The sequence below is a fragment of the Halichoeres trimaculatus genome, unplaced genomic scaffold, assembly GCF_033239565.1.
Source record: "Halichoeres trimaculatus isolate MK-OKI-2021-1 unplaced genomic scaffold, fHalTri1.1 fHalTri1_scaffold_19, whole genome shotgun sequence".
NCBI lineage: Eukaryota > Metazoa > Chordata > Actinopteri > Labriformes > Labridae > Halichoeres > Halichoeres trimaculatus.
In genome coordinates, this window is record NW_027437197.1 from 28,979,882 (window position 1) to 29,003,079 (window position 23,198).

The 23,198-nt window shown below is 41.0% G+C and overlaps 1 protein-coding gene across 2 annotated transcripts in view; it reads right to left on the minus strand.

The window, feature by feature from the left end:
* Window positions 1–17,720, minus strand: part of LOC141808229 (5-hydroxytryptamine receptor 3A-like) — a 33,467-nt gene extending 15,747 nt beyond the window's left edge. For both annotated transcript variants that reach the window (XM_074694714.1, XM_074694713.1), the window contains exons 1-7: window positions 17,599–17,720; window positions 17,301–17,369; window positions 15,696–15,749; window positions 8,647–8,703; window positions 7,826–7,977; window positions 7,036–7,080; window positions 6,825–6,934 (exon numbers count right to left, since the gene is read on the minus strand). In XM_074694714.1, the coding sequence (XP_074550815.1) occupies window positions 6,825–6,934; window positions 7,036–7,080; window positions 7,826–7,977; window positions 8,647–8,703; window positions 15,696–15,749; window positions 17,301–17,369; window positions 17,599–17,635 (524 nt within the window). In that variant the 5' untranslated portion in view covers window positions 17,636–17,720. The remainder of the gene's footprint in view (window positions 1–6,824; window positions 6,935–7,035; window positions 7,081–7,825; window positions 7,978–8,646; window positions 8,704–15,695; window positions 15,750–17,300; window positions 17,370–17,598) is intronic.
* Window positions 17,721–23,198: the final 5,478 nt, after the last annotated feature.

Here is a 23,198-nt window from a genome sequence, read left to right on the forward strand (position 1 = left end):
AAAATCTCTGATAAAAGCACATCTATAAAAATGTGTCTTTAAAAGAGATTTAAAAGAGGATAAAGTGTCTGCCATTCTGATTTCCTCAGGCAGGTTGTTCCACAGCGTGGGAGCTCTGACAGAGAAAGCCCGGTCACCTTTGGTCCTCAGCCTTGACTTCAGGACAGCAAGGAGAGCCTTGGCTGAGGACCTCAAGTTGCGACCAGGCACATATGGACTGAGGAGACCATAAATGTAATTTAGTGCAAGACCACAGCGTGCCTTAAAAGTCAGCAATAAAATCTTAAAATCATTCTGTAATTTATGGGGAGCCAGTGAAGAGAGGCTAAAATGGGAGTTATATGTTCTCTCCTTTTGGTTCCTGTGAGGAGTCGTGCTGCTGCATTTTGGACTAGCTGTAACTAGTTTTAGAACTGAAACACCAGTAGATCTCTGCTCTGGCTTGATAATCCACATTCTTGCTTTAAGTGGATCTTTTCAGACCTGTTCAATCCTCTTTGTCTTTAGAGCTCTTCTCCTTTTAAGGGTTGATTGAAATTTGCCTTTCCACATGAAAAATGAAGAATCAGTGAAATAGCAGCTTCCACTACCACCTGCTAGCTGTGACAGCAGCAGAAACTGTCCTAACAAAAACAACCTTTCAGAATTATAAGAGTGCTGTAGGGCTACCACATCAGTTATAAATATACAGATTAAGGGTTTTACTGGTCTGAAATATCTAAAGAAATATTTTAAACATTCTGTTCTAAACCAGTCTCCCAAACTTTAGTTGAAATGGGTAAAAATTAGATGAATTTCGTTCAATGCCTATTTGTTCATTTATCATGATGACTTCATGAACATCAAAATAAAATTAGATGAAAGCTCTTGAGCCAAGAAAAAAAGCATGGCCACTGTGGCAACAAAAAGTAAAAGATCAATCAAAATGCAGGAATTAAAAATTCATTCAATTACAGATCAATCATACACAGAGCTGCTTTTAGCATCAGCAAAACTCTTGTTTAAGAAGACTGTTTAGTACAGCTTTTCAAACCCAAAAAGATTACAAATTCACAGTAAACAAGGTACACACTGTGGCCTTGGAGAATCTGGTGAAAGAAAAACCCAACTTCAAATATCCGTCGTTATCACTGTGCAAAATACGTAGGGGTCTGAGACCCCAAAATTGATATATGAGACCTGCTAAAAGGCTCAACGGCAACATTCCCAGAGGTCTCTTAAGAAGTACATTTCGCCATACATCGTTTAGCTGAGTTCATATGTTCACATACGTGTGTGTTTGTGGACACATGCCCCTGAGGGATACGTGAGTGTCTTGTTTGGTTGCAGAGCAGAGCAGTTGTCCTGTAGCTGCCTGCATGGTTGCGCGTTCACAACTCTCCTCCGCTCTCTACAAAGCGCATGGCAAAGTTCCATCCCGATGCACACAAAGGATAAACAAACACGTGTGTACGCACACACAGAGACGAGCATGCAGACAGCATCAGGGAAAATAATGATGAAACTACAGTGCATTTGTTTCCATAATTTTTGCACTCAGTGCTAATTCAGACATGTAGTTTCTCTAATTGGGCCTCCCCTGGACCTCTTTAGCAGCCCCCAGGGGAGGCGCGCCTCACAGTTTGAAAACCACTGATGTAAATAAATGTGAAGTTAGGTCCAGAGTTTATCCAAGACTGTTGTGGCTGACCAAGCTTCACAACCTACTCCTACCACAACCAGCATTTAACAGCAAAACAGTCAAAAACACAAACACTGGTCCTGAATCACGTCTCACAAGAGCAAGAGTGGAGCCACATATTTCTGTACAAAACTCTTTAAGCACTTACTAGCTCCAACTACGTGTCTTCCTCTTGAATATTTAATTAGCCACCATCAACTCTCAGTTCTCATGCATGCGTCAAATGGGCTGTGAAGTGGGAGTGAGTGCTTCAAATTGGCAGCTCAGCCCCACCCCCCACTCTCTGCTCCACGTACTCTACTTATGCTGCATTTGTATTCAGAACTGGAAAGTCTGGAGTGGGAATGGCATCACCTCCGAATTTAGCATTCCAGTTGGCAAGTCAGAAAAACTTGCCATAACAGTAGTATTTCTGTATATCAACATTAAATAATACTATATACATGGCTGACTTATTGCAACAAACACTAGTCAGAAATTCTAAAATTAAGAGAATCTAACAGGAGCTTAGCTACTATTTACCCTGGAACCTCAGAATATCCAATTTAGAACTCAGGGATGGTGTGGGTGCTCCCGCTTCCACGTCGGAAATTCTGACCTTGGTGGGGGGGCATTCCAGTTGGGTGTTCCCACTCGGAACTTGGAAATTCCAACAAATGCAGCACTGGAATAATGGCCACTTATCAACTTCATGCACACCGAAAATGTGCTGTGATAGAGAGAGAGTGCTTCTGATTGGCTGCTAAGCCCCATCCCCACTCCAAGTCCCCGCTGCACATGTGCAGTGAAATTTGATCCTTCTCCTTTGTGTGTGTGTGTGTGTGTGTGTGTGTGTGTGTGTGTGTGTGTGTGTGTGTGTGTGTGCGTGTGTGTGTAAATTATACTTGTTTTTGCAGCTAGGTCCTGACCGTATGAGAGGCAGATTTTGCAAGATTTTAAACTGCAGTTATAGCGCAAAAACCTTGATGGCTCTGAAAAATCTGACAATGCATTGAATAGCACAAGGCTTTGATGAACACATATATAAGTATTTTAATCCTGTACTGTTAAAAATTAGCAAGTTACAGCGAGTTAAAAACGGGGTACTGTTTTACGTCCATGGTGATAAATCGGGTAAATTATTAGCTAATCAACTCAGAGGATTTAAAGCAAAGGGTCATATTACAAATATTAAAATGGAAGATGGCAACATCACCTCAGATCATGCTAAGATTAAAGATACATTAAGGAATTATTATTTCCAACTGTACACCTCTGAATTCCCAAGCAAGACTAAAATAATGGATATTTTTTTAGACCAACTCAATATTCCCACGCTTTCCTCTAACAGTAAGATGAGGCTAGATGAACCCATAACAAAAGAAGAGATTGATGCTATTTCGTCATTGCATTTTGGAAAATCCCCGGGACCCGACGGGTTCCCTGTGGAATTTTTTAGGGTATTTTCCTAATTACTTTCACCATAACTTAGCATAGTGCTGTCCGACTCATTCATGCAGGGTAAACTTCCAACTTCATTTTATGAAGCATGTATCACTCTCATTGCAAAAAAAGATAAGGAATCTAACAGAGTGTTCTTCATACAGACCGATTTCTCTACTTAATGTTGATGTTAAAATTTTGGCCAAGGTTCTGGCCCGAAGATTAGAGAATCTCTTACCATCGATCATATCTGAAGACCAAACAGGCTTTGTTAAAAACCGACACTCCTACTTTAACTTACGGCGGATATTCAATATCCTATATCCTCCCCCCTGTGCTCCTGAGTGTATCCTCTCTCTAGACGCTGAAAAAACGTTTGACTGGATAGAGTGGGTATATCTGCTTGCAACTTTAAAGAAATTTGGCTTTGGTCCAAACTTCATATCCTGGATGAAGATATTATATTTAAGTCCCATTGCTTCAGTCCTTACTAACTCCCAGTTGTCACAGCCCTTTAATCTCCACAGGGGAACCCGTCAAGGATGTCCCCTAAGTCCCCTCTTATTTGACCTGGCCATAGAGCCATTGGCAATAGCAATCCGCAGTAGCAAGGATATTTCTGGCATAAGGAGGAATGGAGTGGAACATAAGGTGGCCCTTTATGCAGACGACACGTTGAGTTTTATTTCATATCCAGGTACTTCCATACCCGCAATGTTGTCTTTACTGCAGGAGTTTAGCCAGTTCTCAGGATACAAATTAAATTTAAATAAATCAGAAGTCTTTCCTGTCGGTGAGGTTGTCCCAGTGTCAGACTACTTCAACTTCCCTTTTAAGATTGTGGAAAACAAATTTACTTACCTTGGGATTACAGTTACAAAAAAGCACAAGTGCCTTTTCAAAGAAAACTTTCTCTCTCTGTTAAACCACTTCCGGAGCCGTCAAGGAGATAGGACGGAGGAGATGTGAAGTTATCGCTTTGGGTCTTTTTCAAACCGTCGCCTACACACTCTCCCTACCCACTACCCCTTCATTTGTGCATCCTTGCAGAGGGTCCGCCACATTAAGGGCCATCCAAAATCGATCCCCAGGGAGGGGTAGTGGGTTACAAAACCCTCCAAAAGCAAGTCTGCATGGACGTCGACTGCACAAACACTGTTAAACTAACACAAATATTTGATGATTTTCATGCAGATGTTCACAACTTTAGATGTACATGTCATTGATTAAGGCCTGCCTTACATTTTGACACCTCATGTTTATTTGAGTGTTTTGTATTTACAGGGACTGTCAAAAAAAAAAAATCATTCAAGCGAGAGTGAAACATGAAAACCTCTTCAATAAAAAAGAAATGCAGCCAAAGAAGCGTGGGAGTAAGTTTCTTTTGTCTTTTCTATGTTTTTTTTCCTTTTTATATCTGTTTCCACCTGAGAGAGGGAAGTTTCTGTCCCAAAGCTGTATTTATACCCTACACCAGGGATGTCAAACTCATGCCATGGAGGGCCAAGAGGCTGCAGGTTTTCTTTCCAACCAAGAACTCCACCAGCTGATTCCAATGATTACCTCACCTTCAAGCAGAGAGCAGGGACTAATCAGTGAAACCAGCTGGTGGAGTTCTTGGTTGGAAGGAAAACCTGCAGCCTCTTGGCCCTCCATGGCACGAGTCTGACATCCCTGCCCTACACCCTTGTGAGGCCTGAAACCAAAAGGTTTAACACTCCCCTCTGTAGGTAGGGCCAGGTAAAGTTTCCTGTCTTTATAAGGCCAGGTGGGAGCAATCAGTGCCTCCCTTTGTCTGAATCCTGGTAGCAGTGTGGCAGGACTGCTTGTTGTGTGCAGGTAAGGGAAAGCTTGGGAGAAACTCTCAAAATAACAAGATTCCAGTCTGAAACCCAATGTATTGTTGTAAATTTAGATGCTGGGAAGCTGTTAACGGATGAACTTCAACTGTAAAGTGCCTGGTAGGCTTATGTACTGTAAGGTAGGCTTTAAATGAGGATTTCCTGGTTGTCGTTATAGGCTGAACACTAATAATGCCATTCATTCTCTAGGAGTTCTACAATGGCCTCCCCCCTTCTTGTTGGTTTCTCTTAATCAGGGCCCAGATCAAGCCAGGTAATATAGCTGGGAATGGTAAAGTAGGAGGGTTATCACCCTCTGAGGTATTTTAGCTGTTTTGATTATGATTTTCACTTATGTTTCTTTAATTTCAGATTTAATTGCCAGACTGCTGTTTTGCCTTCGTCGTCTTTGTGTTGCAGTACTCTGCTTTCTTCTGCTTGGCTCAATTTAGCCAGGCTTAGCTTTGGGCCTAAGCCAGTCTGTTTGGACTTTTTATTTGCTTGTTGCACTACTGTACAAGATTTAAATATTTGCTTTTAGGCCAATCCCTATCAGGATTCTAGTTCTCAGGGTAAAGCATTTTTGTGTCTCTTGTGTATTATTGACTTGCTTCTGTTGGAACACTTGTTTTCTGTCCACAACTGAACAGTGTAGCATATGCTACCTTTTTGTAATACTGGACCAACTGATATTTTCCTGGTTTTATTCTTTTCCCTAACAGAGGCACAAGCCACAAGTCCACCTAGTGGTGTGCAGTGTGGTAGGTCTGGTGGTGGTCACCTGGATGCAGTGGATATTTCACAGTGTAGGTTTGTAGTGAGTATTGCAGTGCCTAATTGCAGTGGGTCCCTACAGTGAATTTGAAGTGAGTATTACGGAGCCTGATTCCAGTTAGTGTTTATAGGGCCTGTTTGTAGTGATCAGTCTCAGCGTGTCAGTTCACGAGGCGTTCACTGGGTAATCTTGTGGGTGCACATAGGACCTCCCCACAGTAGGTACCCTGTCCAGGTTTTGTAATTTAATTAACACTCCTAGCCTCTTTCTTTTTAAAAAGCTAGCGTTTTTAATTATTTTTTATCAACCTTGTGGAAATAAATTATTGTTCTAACTACCTGTGTTTTCCTTTCTTTCAGGCATTTTAAACTTTAGAAGTACATGAACATAAACTGCTAATAATAAACTCAATTCGTGAATCAAATGCACGTCTCCGGCTTTTCCTCGAACCTCTAAATTTTGTTTAGTGTCGACCCATCAAAGAAGGGGCGCTTCCAGGCCCAAAGGTCTATTGAGACCCTATGTGTATTTAAGGGTGTGTCTGGTCATACCCTGATGAAGAGAACTTCATTCAACTGCGAGTGTGACTCTGTGACGGAGTGCACTCCGTCATGGAGAGGGAGTGTGTAGGGGGCAGTTTCGAAAAAGGCCCATAGAGACGCACCCATTGTGTCATCTTTGTTGTATGGCCTTTGTCTCTTTCTTACTGCCCTCTGCTGGTTTGGGGGTGCAGTGCAGTTCCTTTTATTGCTTCTCAGCACTGCTTTGGTTTATTTAATCTTCATGAGACTAAAGCTGCAGAGGAAATGCAGACAACAAGGGGGCATTAATGGTTTTGGTCCTTCTGGTTGAAAAGCACCCTCAGAAAGTGATGTTCCAGAGACACCTGAACTCTAGGGGGACAGTCAGCACCACTCTCTGATCTGAAGAGGCTCAGAGGGGTCAGGGTATTGGGATCAATGAGGAGCATGAGGAACTGTCTGATGATACATACATACATACCAGCACAGTGAATGTGTTCAAGGAAAACAAAGGTTTATAACAAAAACTGAAAGAGTTTGACACAGAGCTTTTTCTGCTGTGGAGGACATAAAGACAAACTTACACCTCTTCAATGGTTAAATCTGGTTTCCACAACAGCTCAGCAGGAACAGTGACCTCAGAAGTCCCACAGAAATCCCTCGGTTTCCAGTTGATAAATTTATTTCTCCACCACTTAAAAGAAAAAGATGTAAAGTTCAGTTAGTTGAGTCATATGGTCTTTTATTAGAGAGGTGGTTTTTAAGTCAAACAAAAAGTCTTTAGAGTGAACTCACCATCACCATCCAAAAGTAAGCAACTAATTCCTGTTCCTTTTCTTTCTACGAGGAGAAACAAGAAAGTCCTGATCAAGCCTCAAAGGTCAGATAAACCTACATTTAATTATCATAAATGCCAGCAACAGCTTTAAAAAAAACATTAGCAACAACAAAATTCTGAAAAAGCTGAGTCATGTCAAAGAAGAAGCAGGAGAAACTATGAGTCATTATCAACAGGTTAGTCACATGAGTGAGTCGAAAAAATGAGCTTCCAGAGAGGATTTTATCATCTGCACAACATGATATCATGAGAGGATCAGAGAATCTGGAGAAACCTCTGAACAACAGGGACAAGAACCAAAACTATAACCAGATGGACCTCAGGCAGCTCTGCATTAAAAACAGACATGACTCTGTTGAGGAGATCACTGCATTCATGGAAACAGAAATAACTCTGCAGAGGAAATCACTGTATCAATAAAACAGACTTTACTCTGTAATGGAGATCCTTGAAAACTTTTGTGAACTTAAGAAAGTTGGGGCTAGGAAGTCTTCTAAAATAATTCACAAGTAATTTATGTTAGAGACAAAAGAAAGGAAAGACAAACTGACTGATGAGAAAGAATGACTGCTGTGTTGAAATTAGTGGATAACTTGAGGTCTAGAAACTGGACTTGCTCATTGGTCCATGGTCCGACTAAACACAGAGTGAGTTTGAGATCTACTCCCACAGACATAAATCCATAAAGCAGTGATATGGCTTTGGCAGAAGACAAAAAAAAATTAATTGAAGGTTAAAAACACTTACCACGTCTAAAATGCTGTAGAGGTATATAAACAGCGTTACATTTGTGGACCTCCTGTTATGTTTAGTTGGTCTGGCCTGGTAAAACTTGACTTTGTCCGATAAGTTTAAGTGTTTTATTACGTCAGCATCAGCACAATGATCAGGCAAATCACCTACAGAGAAGACAAGACATTTTCATTAAAACAGTAATTTCCCTGTAAAAGAAGCAGTCATTAAGTCTGACTGTAAACTGGAGACCAGTCACTTCATGTTCCTGTTACTGGTTTAAATAAAATAGTTCTGTGAACTGGTTTTACCCTGAACGCTATAAACTCAGCCATCTCTGCTTCAGATCGATCTGAGCCTGAGAAACAGGTCCGTCTGTGTGTCAGCTCTGCTTGGGACAGGGTCTGCATGCAGAGCTGGAGGAGGCCACTGACTTTGATACAAACTACATTATTCATAAATATATCTGCAGTAACTAATGACTGAGAAGAGTCACAAAGCATACAGTGACTTCTTTTCCAGCTCAGCATGGCAGAGTGTGTGAACATAGCTGTACCCAGAGTCAAGAGGAAGATTGAAAAGAAGAGCAGCTTGTGGCTTTAATTCAAAGAAAATGACTGAACATTAAGTTTTCCTTCATTCAGCTCCAGTGTTTGGTCAAACGAGCTAAATGTCATGAGAATTAACCAAAAACTTGAAGAATGTGAAAAAGATTACATAAAACAATAATACAGTCTGTATTTTACACAATAAAATTTAAATAACCTAAATAACCTTCATTTATGAATCACCATAACCTTCATTTATGAATCACTTTAACAAATAAAGGATCTTACCTTCCTCAGAGTCGTACTGATCATCAGGAGGCTGAGTATGATTGGAGCTGCTTCCATCTAACAGAGAAAGAGTTCACAGGTTTTCATGTTGTCATTATTTCCACGTTTATGTATTCAAGCAGGTTTTTGGGACCACAAGGTGAAGGTGATCAGCAGACCTCAGGGACCGCAGTGGAGTGTAAATATTTAAAAGGTCAGGTACTGAGGTGCTGATCCATGTAAAGATTTAAACACAAACAATAACATTTTAAAGTGAATTCCAAAATAAACAGGAAGCTAATGGAGGGATGATGTGTTCATGCTTTCATGATCCTGCTACAAGACAAGCAGCTGTATTTTAGACTAACTGTAAGCGCCAGGGAAGCCTGATTAACACCAACGTACAGAGCATTACAGTAGACCAGGGGTCACCGACTACATTTGTCCAAGGGCCTTTTTTTTTTTTTCAGCAGACTCTGTGAGGGCCAGATGCTCTTGTGAAATAAATACAATTTTAATTGTATCTTCAGTAAATTCTTAATTGATACAATATTATTTGATACATTCATTTCCATTCCACATTTATGTTATTTTTACCATTTGACAGTTAACAGGCTCATATAACCTGTACTGCAGCAAGCCACCAGGGGGTGATTGCAATATTAGGCGTCATATTTGTGAGTCTGTCAATCACCATCAACTGTGGTGTCATTGGTTGTGCAGAACATCAACAGAAGAAAACTGTCCGATTATATTTAGAAAATGGCACTCTCAAAAAAACCTTAAGCGGAGAGTTGATTTAGAAAACCGCAGCTTTAATGAAGAATAGACAGAGAAGTGAGCCCTAAGATCACAAGTTACTAACGGGGTGGAGGGAAAAAAGCTGATTAAGCTGACTAGGACAACAAAAACACAGGTCAGAAAGATGAGGAATAAAACCACCACTGCCAAGCAGATGAACAAAAACTAAGCAAGAAACCCTCCAGATAAAAAAAAGAAATACTAAAGATGGCAAGGTTTGCTTGACGGAAAGAGCTGGGATAGAAACAAGACCCAGAGTCTACAATTTAGAAACTGCCTGAGAAGGCACTAGGAAACACTACAAAACAGGAACTCTGAGCAACCTCTCACTTTCTCTGAGGGTGAGGCAATGGGTGTGTCTCAAAGCGATAACTTCATCCTCTCTCCTCTCTCCTCTGTGGCACAGGAAATACTTTCTAAATCGCCATTTTGAAGACTGCCCTAAAGCGATAATTGTGCTCAGAGGAGAGAGGATGGAGGAGACTGATTGGAGGAGCTATGGTCGAGGAAACACGAGAGCAGGCCTTGTGGAAGTCTTTTCAATGACAGACACGCCCCCATATTGAATATTACTCTGGTTGGACGCTGCAGCGGCTCAGACTGCTCTACATGAAACTTTACAAACACAACAGAATTTAATGAGTGAAAAAACTAGCTGAAGACACACTGAGGATCGTTCAGAAACAGATCATGGAGCTGGGATTAAAAAGTGTTCGCTGTGAGTTTAAAGCACAAAACACTGCACACAACCATCATCAAATCAATATAACAGAGGATTAATACAGAAAACTGACTGATAAATAATATCTTCCTGAGACACAATAAGTTGGGTTATATTAATAAGCTTCAGAGTTCACGATTACATGGGCTCTAGATAAAGGCTAAATAATTCATAAATAATCTAACAATTACGCATTATACCAGAAAAGAGATCCATATTAGCTTCTTAACAGCACACAGAATAAACAGAGTGCAGGTTTTCTTCATGGTAACGTGTTTTATAAACAGGATAATGGAACAGACAAATCACTGTTGTTCCTGAAATGGATACATACCCCCACCAGAAGGCTACATTTCTGCGCAAGTACAATCCTGACTTTATCAAGTACAGCTTCGTGATGGAGGCAACGAGGCAGAGCCTAGGGCTCAATGTGTTGAGTGTGGGCTAACACTATCAAACGGAGCACTGAAGCCGTCACAACTGAGACGCCATCTAGAAACCAAACATCCAACGCTCGTAGGAAAGCCGGTGGAATTTTTCATGAGAAAGGAAAATGGGCTACAGATGCAGAAAAGGTCATTTGTGTCACTGACTGGCAACTCGAAATTTGCTTTGAAAGCAAGCTACCTCGTAGCCAGATGGGTGGCATGGAGTAAAAAAGCATTCACCATTGCAGAGGAGTAGGTTTTGCCAGCCGCTGTGGATATGTGCTGTGAGATGATCGGAGAGGCTGCTGTGAAAAAGTCACTGACCATTCCACTCTCAAACCACACAGTAAGTCACTGAATCTTGGACATGGCCACAGATATCCAGAATCAGCTTTTCTTGAAAGGCTCAAAACTAGCCCGTTTTTCTCATTGCAACTAGAAGAGTCCTCTGACGTCACAAATGCAGCACTGCTTCTGGTATTTGTACGGTATTGCTGGGACAAGGTTGAAGATTACCTTCTTGTCTTGCCACTCAAAAATGTGCTGTTGAAGCACTTTTTTAAATTAATTTGCAGGTTTCAAAACTGTATTTTAGTTTGCACTTTACTGCAATTTTATTGACAGTTTATTAATTTAAGAATTAAATGTTTTAATGTATCTACTTTATCACCTCTTATCACCGTTTTCATCATTTTTATGAGTCTCCGCTATTTTGTTTTTGTAAATTTGAGAAATATTGATTTTTGTGTAACTAAGCCTGACTTTAGGCCTGTTCTATGGCAGCAAGACCAGTTCCAGCCTTTTCAGCATGTAGTATTATGTGCTGTTTTATTTTTGATTAATAAATATCTATGTGATGAGCACATGGTTTCATGTCATTAAACACAGTTTGAAATACACCAAATATAGTCATTAAATACAAATGAAATCAGGAGTAAGTTTACCAGTTCGGTGTAAATATGGTAATAGGCCCCGGGCTCTGGGCTCTGGGCCCCTCTGTGCTCAAAAGGTTGGGCCCCTTGGTCAAAAAGGTTAGGAATCCCTGATTTAAGCAATACAGTAACTCTATAAGAGATACGTTTAGATGATGGAGAAGCTTATGTAAAGTAAAGAGAATTAAATATCAACAGACCATGGGCTCTAATTTCGTAGACCAGGCACAAGTGCAGGGGGAACTGCCTTGCGCCGGCCTTCGCCGTGCGGACAGGGCGTGACCAGCGCACTTTGCAAGTTTCCTGCAGTGCCAAGAGAGGCTCACTGAAGGCGCAGAGAGGCGCAGAGGAGCACGTCCACGCCTCCCTCCGCACAAATGGCAGAGAGGGAGGACAAAAGCTGTGAGTGGGTTTAACACAGCCGAGCGCTGTTTTCACCAATCAAATGAGCGCCTCTCCACGCCTTTAAATGCGCTGCGGCCGAGGCGCAGCGTCTGATTGGTCTGACTGATCCCCAGCACCACGGAAAGTGTGCTGGAAAGACCCGGTAGCGGGGACTGTCAGAGCCGCTGTCCCTGCAGCAGGAGAATGGACAGTGGGGCGCATCGGAGGACACGAAGCGCGTCACTGTGTGGGCCAGCTCCCGGGACAGATGTAATCTATTCCTTTGTCATTAATAGGAGTACAAAATGAAGAGACAGTTACACAGCTGGCTTTATCCATTCAGAATACTTTTGATCCACCTTCACTCCAGGTTTGTCATCGCCAAATAGCAGAATCTTTGGTGATATACTGTATACTCTCCCGGTGTCTCCGCCTCATCCTCCTTATAATAATGTACTCCATCTTTTTAGATCATGTTAAAAATAAAAACTAAAACAGAGAAATATGGGAAATCACGGGTAAATCCAAAGTGACATACATTTATTTTGTCTCTTTTTTCTTCGTCTTTTCTCTCCCTCTTTTCTTTGAATTACATGAAATGAGAGAAGCCAGATATATACTCAGTATCAGATGTTAAGGCTGTTTATTGTTTAACTGTAAGATGTGCATCAAACTTCCAGCTGCCGTCAGGTTAAATTTCCATTATGACAAACGGCCTTAATCTGAAATCAGATGTGAAGGGACAGTTGATATAGATAGAAATGTTTATGCTGGTTCAGATGGTTACATTAAATAGTGATTGGTGTGATTGTTTACTGCATCAAAATGTGCCTGACACTCTGGAAACCTGCCTCTGAGGCTTTGTTGACATGTGCGCACATGTGCGCCTGTAACCAAATTACAGCTGTAGAATAGACCAGGTTGGAGCTGGCGAGCTTTCAGCTCACTTTCTGCACTGTTTTTGGCACGAAATTGTCACTGCGCCAACATAAATATGCTGACACCTCCCCCTGGTGCGCCGTCAACTCCCCCTGGCATGCAGTCACACCCATCTCTGTGCAGACCATCTACCAAATTGTCAAACTGGCAGCGCACGGCGGTGCACCACACAAAATTAGCACTGCGCAGGGTGCGCCAGGCTTGCGCCCCCTGTGCTGCGCCACAAAATTAGAGCCCTTTGTGGGGTAAATCCTGCTGTTAATGATCACTGTCCATTCTGCACCTGTTTGTCTGCTCTGTTTCTATTTTTACAAGGGTGTTAAAAAAGTGTTTTTACTGCTTTGACTGAGGTTATTACTCAAGAGCTTTTTATCTGTGGTTTTAAACACACCCGCCAAAACAAAGAGAAGAGTCAAGTGCTAAACTTTGTGCTGGGCCAAGCTAAGATGGGGGTGTATGTAAGCCGGAGGAGGAAGGTGAAGGGGGCCGAGAACTCTGGAGGACTAAAAGTGCCAAAGTGAAATATATAAATAAATCGTTAATCAAATAAATAACTAATTAATCAAATCATTAATTGTGTCAATTATTAGTAAATATTGGAAATAAATTAATACATAATCAAGTATATATAATTATTGATTGATTAAATATAAGTGTTATGAAATATTTAAATAATTATTGAAAGTGTCATTAATTATTTAAAATTTTCATGTGTCTAATGTAAACCTAAATTTAATTATTAATAGTTACTCATTTAATTAACTGTTGAATTATTTATTGAATTAAGAGGAGGCAGGAGGAAGGGGGCTCTGGTCTTGCCACCCAGTATGAGGGAAGCAATGGAGAACTTCTTCTATGTTAGCAAACACTCTGAAGCAGACCTTCAGTGAGAGCTGCTCTGTTAGTTTCTTTGACAGGGGACCACCGAGTCCGGCAAGCCTGCAGACCAAAGTCATGATTGTGACTCGACCAGCATAAGTCCTGCCCACTGAGTTGATGGGTGAGAGTGACAGATAAAGTGAATTCATGATGTACTGCTGAGCGGTAACCATGGAATTTTTATATGAATAATTCAATAACAGTGGCGTTTTCTCCCGGAGGCCAAGGGAAGCCATGCTTCCTCTCTTTTTTTAGACTGTAGCTGTGATTTAATGAAAATATTCCTTTTTAACAGTTTCGATACTTCTTCTGTGTTTTGTCACCGTCATCTCTTCCTTATCCCTCTCCTCTAGTTATTGAGCATTTTACAATGTGTAAAACAGCGCCCTCGTAAATGTTCTGTGGCGAATGCGTGGTGAAAATACGATACTGCACGCTGTTGTCCGCAAGGAAGCCAAGCTGAGTTGGCATCCCTTGGTGAAAAAAAACAAGAATGATTAACCAATCAGATGAGGCCGTGGTCATGACACTGCTCATCTGTTATTGACCAAGACTGTGCCAAGGGAAGCCACCACGTCTTTGGCCTCAAACCAATCAAATCACAGTATCGTCATCATCGAGCCACTGAATGAAATCAGGGAGGTTGGCACATTAGCAGTGTGCATGAAGCGGCCGGTTGTGTGTCTAAGTGGGCGGTTGAATGAATTAATAAGATGTTTAAGCTAAGTCAAGAGGACAATGTACATGTGTGAATGAGTGAGTGAGGGTGGGAGAGCAAAAGGGCGTGTGTCGGTGTTCAAAGTAAGTAAAACGAGCGCTCTCTGGGCACTCTAACAGGTCCGTTACATGAAATAGCGATACAAACTGCAACATAGCCTTTTATGTACCCCACTCCCTAAAAAAAAAATACAGATAACCAGATAACAGGCTTTGTCTCACTTGGCTTCCTCAAAAAAAATCTCCACGCCACGCCACTGTTCAATAATTATTTAAATGAGTAATCACTTATAATTCAATTTAGGTTTACATTGGACAAATTATTGATTTTAAATAAATTATGAAACATTTAATATTTCTTTAAGTATCCCATAACACTTTTATAATTAATCAAATAATTATATATTAAATAAATTATTTCATTGATTTATCCTTAGTTATACATAATTATTGACACAATTATTTAGTTAATTAGTTAATTAATAATTTTATAAATGGTGTATTCATGTCTTTCATTTTGGCAATTTTAGTCCTCCATAGAGAACATCTCTGCAGTCACTGTGTGAGGGTCTCATCAGGTCCAGGTTCAACCTTGACCTCAGCTTTCATAGACAGTCAGAAGACCTGGACTCTTTCAGGACCATGTTGTGCTTTAAGGGCATTTTGAGTGATGTGGCAGATGGTGACCTGAAGTTTGGGAATGTGCTAAAACTATGATGTTTTTATTTAATTATTTATTTATTTATTTATTTATTTATTTATTTATTTATTTATTTATTTATTTATTCAATATTTAGACAGAAAGTTTGTTGAAATAATAATTTTGAGTTGAACTGAATTAGTTGGGTAACTTGTGTATGAGCAGCAAATAAAGTGGAGTTCAAAAAAAAAAAAAAAACTGTCTGTCTGTCTGTCTGCCCGTCTGTCTGTCTACAGGGAAACGCGCTATGCCTCAGGTTGTATTTCCATCCTTATGCCATTGAAAGTCATTTCCACTCCTGTGGATCTTTTCTTTTGATCTGGTTCAGATGAATGAGTGATTTATTGTTGCATTATGTGTGTGGTGTCAGTGAGACTATCCAACTGCTACCAGCCAATCAGAAACCACGTTTGGTCAAACAGGCAATTTGATATGAGAGCAAACTAAGCAGCTATGAAACAAACAAGACGACGTAGACCTATAATATAGTCTGCACCAATCTGGCAACAATAACCTCCATTTATCATTCACTTTAACAGACAAACAAACAAACAAACAAAGGTCCTTACCTCCCCTTGAGTTCTGATCATCAGGAGACTGAGTTTGATTGGAGCTGCTTTCACCTGACACAGAAAGAGTGCACAAGTTTTTTATTCTGTCATTATTTCCATGTTTATGTATTCAATCAGTGAAAGTTCATCAGATCATCTGCTGCACACTGTCATCATGCATGGTCCACAGATCAGGAGCAGCTTTTACTGTTTTCCTCCAAGGACTGGACTGATGTTACATTTAAAACCCTATTGTATGGAGAGAATTTTGTTCCTATATTATTCAATCAAAAAGAATAGATTTGAAGCAAAAAAAGAAAAGACATTTGTAAGCAAAAGAGAATAAGTGAGAAATTAAAAAAAAGTTGAGATTAAATAAAACAGGTTGCAATTGAAAAAAAAAAAAAAAACGGAGGACATACCACTTCCCTCTTACACAATGCCTGGAGTTAAGTTGATAGCCTCTGGCTACACCCGCCGTACACTTTCAACAACAACAACAACAACAAGACAATATTATGAATTATAATGCCCTACTGCTGCAAGCACGCTAATTAGCATGGCTGTCTCTGCCAGTCACGGCCTGAGTATAGTAATGTTAGCTAAGTTAGTGAGTGATTAAAACATTTTGTTCCACGGTACACGCGGTGTGATTGTTTCTACACAGTACAACAGTACAGGGTTTCCCCCAGTGTATTATAAGCCTGCTCTCCCCACCCTAGGCTAACATTGTTTTTAATTTTTTAATTGACTTTTCGCACTCTATCAACACATGATTAGGTGTTTTTTTATCATCACAACTTTGTTGAGCATAGTCGCGCATAACGGGACATGTCACGGACGTCAAGCTCATCAGACCACTGCTTCACCAACTGACTGAGAGGTCTGCACCAAGCTGTTAACAAGAACCGAGCCCTGGCTCCACAAGGCTCAGCCAGCTGCTGTAGCATGGCTGCTAGCTGTTAGCACAGAGCTCAAAGCTTCTGTGAGCTAAAATGCTTTCCCCACATGTGAAAATGATCCATCGTTTGATTTTTAGGCTGGTAGGGTTCGCGTTCATTTTCACTCAGGTCCAAACAGTTTGGACAGTTTGAACCTACACCGGCTGTTTTGTTTTTTGTTTTTGTTTTTGTTTTTTGTTTTTCAATTGCAACCTGTTGTATTTTGATCTCTACTTTTGTTTTTAAATTTCTCACTTATTCTCTTTTGCTTACAAATATCTTTTTTGGTTTCAAATCTCTTTTTTGGTTTCAAATCTCTTTTTTGGTTTCAAATCTATTCTTTTTAAATGAATAACATAGAAACAATATTCTCTCCATACTATTGCAGCCAAGACAAATCTTCCTCGTTCATTTCAGTTCAGAGTTTAGAGCTTTTATTGTCCCTCCAGGGGTAATTTTGTTTTTTCACAATGTTCAATGTTCAACCCAGGGTGACATCCTTAAATACATCTTTAATCCAAACATGGAAGTCTTTGAAGACAGGAAACTCCAATCAGAAAATGTGGAGCTTTGAAGAAATGCAGCGTGACTTTAAATAAGTCTTAAAAACAGCTGCATTGTGACGTTGGGCATTCTACAGCTGTTAGCATCCCACTGAGAAACAAAATCCCTTTCTACACACCCTCCAAGTGGCTCTGGTTGTAGAGGCCTTCAGCATCAGGAGGCTGTGTGTGGTTGGAGCTGCTTCCACCTGACACAGAAAGCATGATCAGCTTCTGATTGAAACATTCTATCTTTGCATATGCATCCCCTCTTTTCAACAATCAATGCTTTTCCTGCTCACAGAGCTCACAGCTCACTGACACACCATCAACACTTTGCTTCAATGAAATCAACTCTGCATGAATGTTTGTGAATAGTTGGAATCAAAGTGTAGAGCTCCACAGCAGCATGCTTCAAAGACAAGAGAGCCAGCTTACCTGTGAGGAGGAGCAGAAAGAGGAACCCTGCACACATCCTGACTGTGGAACGTCTCCAGTCACTCAGGATCCCTGTCCCTCAGACTCTCTGCAAGATTCTGACTTTACACATCACTGCCTTGATGTGGAAGAGGGCAGGCCACACCTAGAACAAAAGCTTTTTTCCTTCCTCTAAATGGCATCAAGCTCAACCATTAGCACACTGTGGGTAAATCCATTTTCTCCTCCAAACAAAGCAGTTTACTCCTCAGCACATCCTCTGTGGTGGCTCCAAAGTTTACCAAGAAAAAGCTTTTTAATGGAAGAGCTTCACCCAGGAGCTTCCACACAGCCATGTGTCATTCCTCTTCAGTGCTGTTGATCTTTGAATCCAGCATGTTTTTAACAGAGATCAAATCACTCCACAGACTCCCTTAGTAAAGACTTTGTAGACCACTTCAGGGGTCAAACTGGTTTTAGAAGTTCCCTCATTTGATCCAATTAAAAACAGTTTTAATACATTAGAAAACTTGTTTTTACCTGAGGAAACACTGTACAGTTTGGTCCTGGTTGATGCTCAGATGCCTGGGAGAGTTTTCTCCAGAGTCAAACCAACAACCTGCCTTTTAGACCCAGTTCCCACATCACTTTTTAAAACTTTTTATGGATCCTTTGAAGGTAAGTTCTTGTATATAGTGAACTGTTCCCCACAGACGGGGGATTTTACTACTGCCCTTATAACACCAGTCGTCAGACCTCTTCTAAAGAGGAACAAGTGGGATCCTAATGTTCTGAGTAACTACAGACCAGTGTCTATCTTACCATTTTTAAGCTACATTATAGAAAAAAAAAACGTTTTTTTCGGCAGAAGGATTTTTTCAAGAGGCATACTATCTTTGAGAAATTTCAATCTGGATTTAGGACCAACTACAGTACAGAGTACACAGTACAGTACCTTGTCCTACTGGATGTGAGCGCTGCTTTTGATACAGTAGATCACAGGATTCTTTTAAACAGGCTCAGACACTTGGTGGGCCTCTCTGGTCCTGCCCTCTAATGGTTTAGTTCTTATCTCACAGACAGAAAAGTTCTGATAAGTTTGAACACATGCTCCTCAAGGATCCATGGAATTGACTGTGGTGTGCCTCAAGGCTCAAGTTTAGGCCCTGAACTTTTTAACTTGTACATACTCCCACTGGGAAATGTTCTCAGGAAACATGGCCTCATTTTTCACAACTATGCTGATGACACACAGCTGTACATATCCATATCTCCTGATTGCATTGGGCCAGTGGATGCTCTTTTTAGACGTTTTTCTAAATTCAATCCTGGATGGCTGAAAACTTCCTACAGTGCAACCAGGACAAGACTGAGGTTTGAATTATATTATAATTATGATCACAAGGCTCAGGGAGAGAAACTTGTATCAAAATGACATACACTGAAACTAAATCCTTTAGGTCAAAAATCTGGGTGTCATGTTTGACTCAGTTCGACTTTATTCCACACATTGAACATGTAGCAAAAACAGGATTTGATCATTTGAAGAACAGAGCCAGAGTCCACCCCTGTTTCTCCAGTGCTAACACAGAGATGCTAATGCATGCTTTTATCTCCAGTCCTATTGACTATGGTAACGCCCTGCTTTCTGCCCTTCCAAAAAGAAACATCTCAGGTTTACACGTTTTAAAGAAATCAGCAGCACGTGTGCTGACCAAGACCAGAAAGTGGGCACTTACTTCAGCAGTTTGAGATTATTGAGTTGGCTCTCTGTGTGTCTTAGGAATGGTTTGAAGGTCCTTTTAAAGGTTTTTAAATTAGGAGTCTTAGATCTTCTTATCTTTCAGAATTGCTTTGACCATTTGAACCCTTGTGGACCCTGAGACGGCGCCTATACAAGATGAATGCCCTCGATGAATATTTAAAGATACCAACTTCACGATGGACCAAGAGGGGAAACGAGCCAACAGAAGAAACTTCAGTCAGTGATAGGTGGAAGTGTTGATAGGTGAGGTGGACACACAGAGTCTTAATTCTGGGCACAGTGTGGGCATTACTAAGGCCAGAAAGGATAAAGAGTGGGAGCCTGTGGCTGATGCTGTGGATGATGTTATCTCAGAGGGTGGGACTGTGGCTGTAGTCAAAAAGAAATGCTTCGACATGAGAGTGGAGATGAATAGATGTATCACTCTCCATAGAAAGAGTGTCTGTGTGACAGGTGGGGGAGACGACACACCTGAGCTCACGCCTACACACGAAAAGCTGCTGATCATTGGAGGATCCCTCCTGAAAGGTGTGGTGATGGAGGTGGAGTGGGACACAGCACCAAATAGAGCAAGGTTAAAATCAGCTGGTAGTGGCACATTCTTGTTTTGTACCAAGTAGTGCAGCACAGCACACACCCTCATTAACATGTAAGGTTTGTTTCACAATGACAGAACAGAGTTGATTCAATAATGTAGGCTACTTGTGTGTGTGTGTGTGTGTGTGTGTGTGTGTGTGTGTGTGTGTGTGTGTGTGTGTGTGTGTGTGTGTGTGTGTGTGTCTGTGTGTGTGTGTGTGTGTGTGTGTGTGTGTGTGTGTGTGTGTGTGTAAGTGTTTGTGAATGAGAGTCTTTTTGCTCTGATTCTCATTAGCACAGGAAGAGGTCTTTTATGGGAAATGGATGTATAATGGCTCTTTTCAATGTAGGCACACACAGGCACACATATGATGCTATCTTCCCTGCTGCACCCTCTTTAATGCATCCAACCTTCAGTGAATGCTTCATGCACTATATGATGTTTGTTTTTAGGTTTGTCCAAGGCTTCACAACACACAAATTTTTTCTACTGAAATTTCTGTCATAACCAGCCATACTTAGGAAACGTCTTAGTGATCTCCAGGTGGAGGGAAAAGGAAACTCTACAATTGGAGTGATCTCGCCCTTTAGGAGATGTACCTGGCCCTGGCCCACCTGTCAGCCGAAATATGTTACAGTGGCCTGATTTGGTCACATTTGGCCAGATTCAGAGTGAGTGACGCGTCAGCGAGCCTGCAGATCACTGGTGGTGATGTAAACAATGAGGTCATCTAAGTAGGCATTACAATTTTCAATCCCTGCCAAAACAACACTCACTAACCTCTGAAAGGTTACAGGTGCATTACACATGCCAAACACCGTAACAGTCAGTAACGTGCGGTGAGGTCCATGACGAGGGAGGCAGGCAGCCAGCTAAAGTTGAAATTTCTATATGTGTGTGTTACATATACGGTGCACTGCTCACATTTGCTAAAACAAACTGTTACTGGCCAGCCCTGCCCCTTTAACGCAGTGACAGTCTGTACTGTGTGTGTGCGTGTGACATAGCAGAAGGAGAGACGGTCTGAGTGCATGCATGGTGTTTGTGGGGCGGGAGTACATTATTTTGGTCTTTGTTTCCTCAATAAATGTGCGGTTGTGCACAAGGTGCACCTTTTTTTCCTCCTCTTTAGTCTTTTCCGTCCCTCTGGCCCGGACTCCTAGACATCGGTTACCAGCAACGAGCCAAGTAAATAAATGTTGATCAGCTTTCCCATCTACGGTTCAGAGACAGACTGAAGTCCCGGAGTTAACAAGACAAAATACCAATTAAAACCCAAAACATACGTTTACATGCATTTCTAAACGATTTACATCACAGGAGCAAGAGCAAAATACGAACAAAAATAATCTGTATCTCAACAACACAAGAACACAGGCCAGGCACCTCCGGTATACTCTATTAAGCATCTGCACTAACAAACTATCACGAGACCTTAAAGAGGGTGCGATATTACAACCTGCAGAGGCGGAGAAGCGTTGTGCCTCATCAATGCCCACGTGAGACCTTAAAACGAATGCGCGAACCTGCAAAACGTTGTGATTTCAAGTAAACGGTCTCTCTCTCTCTCGGGGTCTCTGCCTCCGACGCACATTACAAGCATGAAGCCAGCGCAAAACGCTGTCTGTCCCCTCTGTTAGCCTCCCTCTTGTTTACAAATCATCAATTTCCTTTTTTTATTTTTTAATCATGACAAATTGTATATGAACGACTGAATTGTTATTATATATATATATATATATATATATATATATATATATATATATATATATATATATATATATATATATATATTTCTTGTTTGCCGAGGGGAGGCACTGCCTCCCCTGACCGCCCACGTGAGATTTCAGGTGCAGGCTTGGTTAAAGGCACCTGCCAGTAACCTTTGACCAAATCTAACTTGATTACAAACTTTGCTGTTCTTCAGTTATCTTCACAGTCTTCTATACAAGGAAGTGGGTAAGAGTCAAGAACAGTCAGTGTGTTTACATGCAGTCAGTAACTCTTATTTATTTGGAATACTAGCAATGACCAGGTAAAGGCAATGTTAACACCAATAACCCTTTTGAAAAACCAAATGTGCTCATATTCTGGTTTTTAAAAACATGAAAATCACCCCTAGGGTACTCCTTTTCTAACCCGAACATTTGGTCATGTATACACCTATTGGGATATCCCCTTCGAAAGGAACATTAATTTGTGTTTTGAGTATGTTCTGTCCGCAAGGAATCTTGGTCCTCTGGGTGCAGGAAGTCCACCATGCTGCTGTTGTTGTTGTTGCTATGGATACAGCAAGTTGAAGCAGAGATGACACGCATTGTATCATGACGTCCATGCACCAAGATGCTGCCCATGCATTGTTGTTTTGATCGGGATATCATGGAAACAGGAAGAACTCTGTTTGCTCACATATGCAAACAGGTTTTTCTGAATGTTCCAGAAATATGAATACTGACCTTAACCCAAATATAGACTGCATGTTAACAGCATTAACCTCTCTGAAATCTATGATGAACTGTGGAGATCCATCTGATTTCTCTTCCAACAGGCAGGGGGAGCACAAGGAACTGGAAATGGGCATGGCTAAGCCAGTTGTAACCCAGCTCACCATTTTGTACACTTTGTAAATGTGAATGTGCATAGGGTAGTGGTATTGCCAGTTCTTTGATTCTACTTTATTTGTTCTCAAATTCTGTATTAATTCTCGTTTTACATTAGATCTCATGTTATTTGTAGGTCTTGTGGTAAGTGTATTAACCAATCAGGTTCCTGGATTCAGCGTGAATCAGGAAGTGTAGGCACAAGACGGCGCATTTGATAGCCTGAGACACTCGACTCTAGACCAAAACATCTGAGTTACTGCATCGATAAAGCTTAGTAGATAGTACGTGGAGTAACTGAACTTATACTCTGAACCTAAACGTGCTAATTGAACTTACAGGATGATGGAGTGGGGCGTGGGGAGTGTGGGGCTATAAACATCAATGAAGAAAGATGGACGAGTAATTGTTATCAATGTTTTATTTATTTCATCATTTGTTAACTTTTTTAATTTACTTGATAATTTATTATGCTTATGAGTATTTAAGTTTGACCTTATTTTTATGCAGGCCATGTTTTGAGTTGCCTTTTCCTTCTGGTGTGGAGCGATGGCGAGCTGAAATGACAAACGACAACATTAGAATCTGTCTGTGACTCAACGACCACATCAGATAAGCTTGTCTTTTGAAAGAGACTATTTTTTAGCCTTTTGGACTATCATATCTTCGGAGGAGGAAA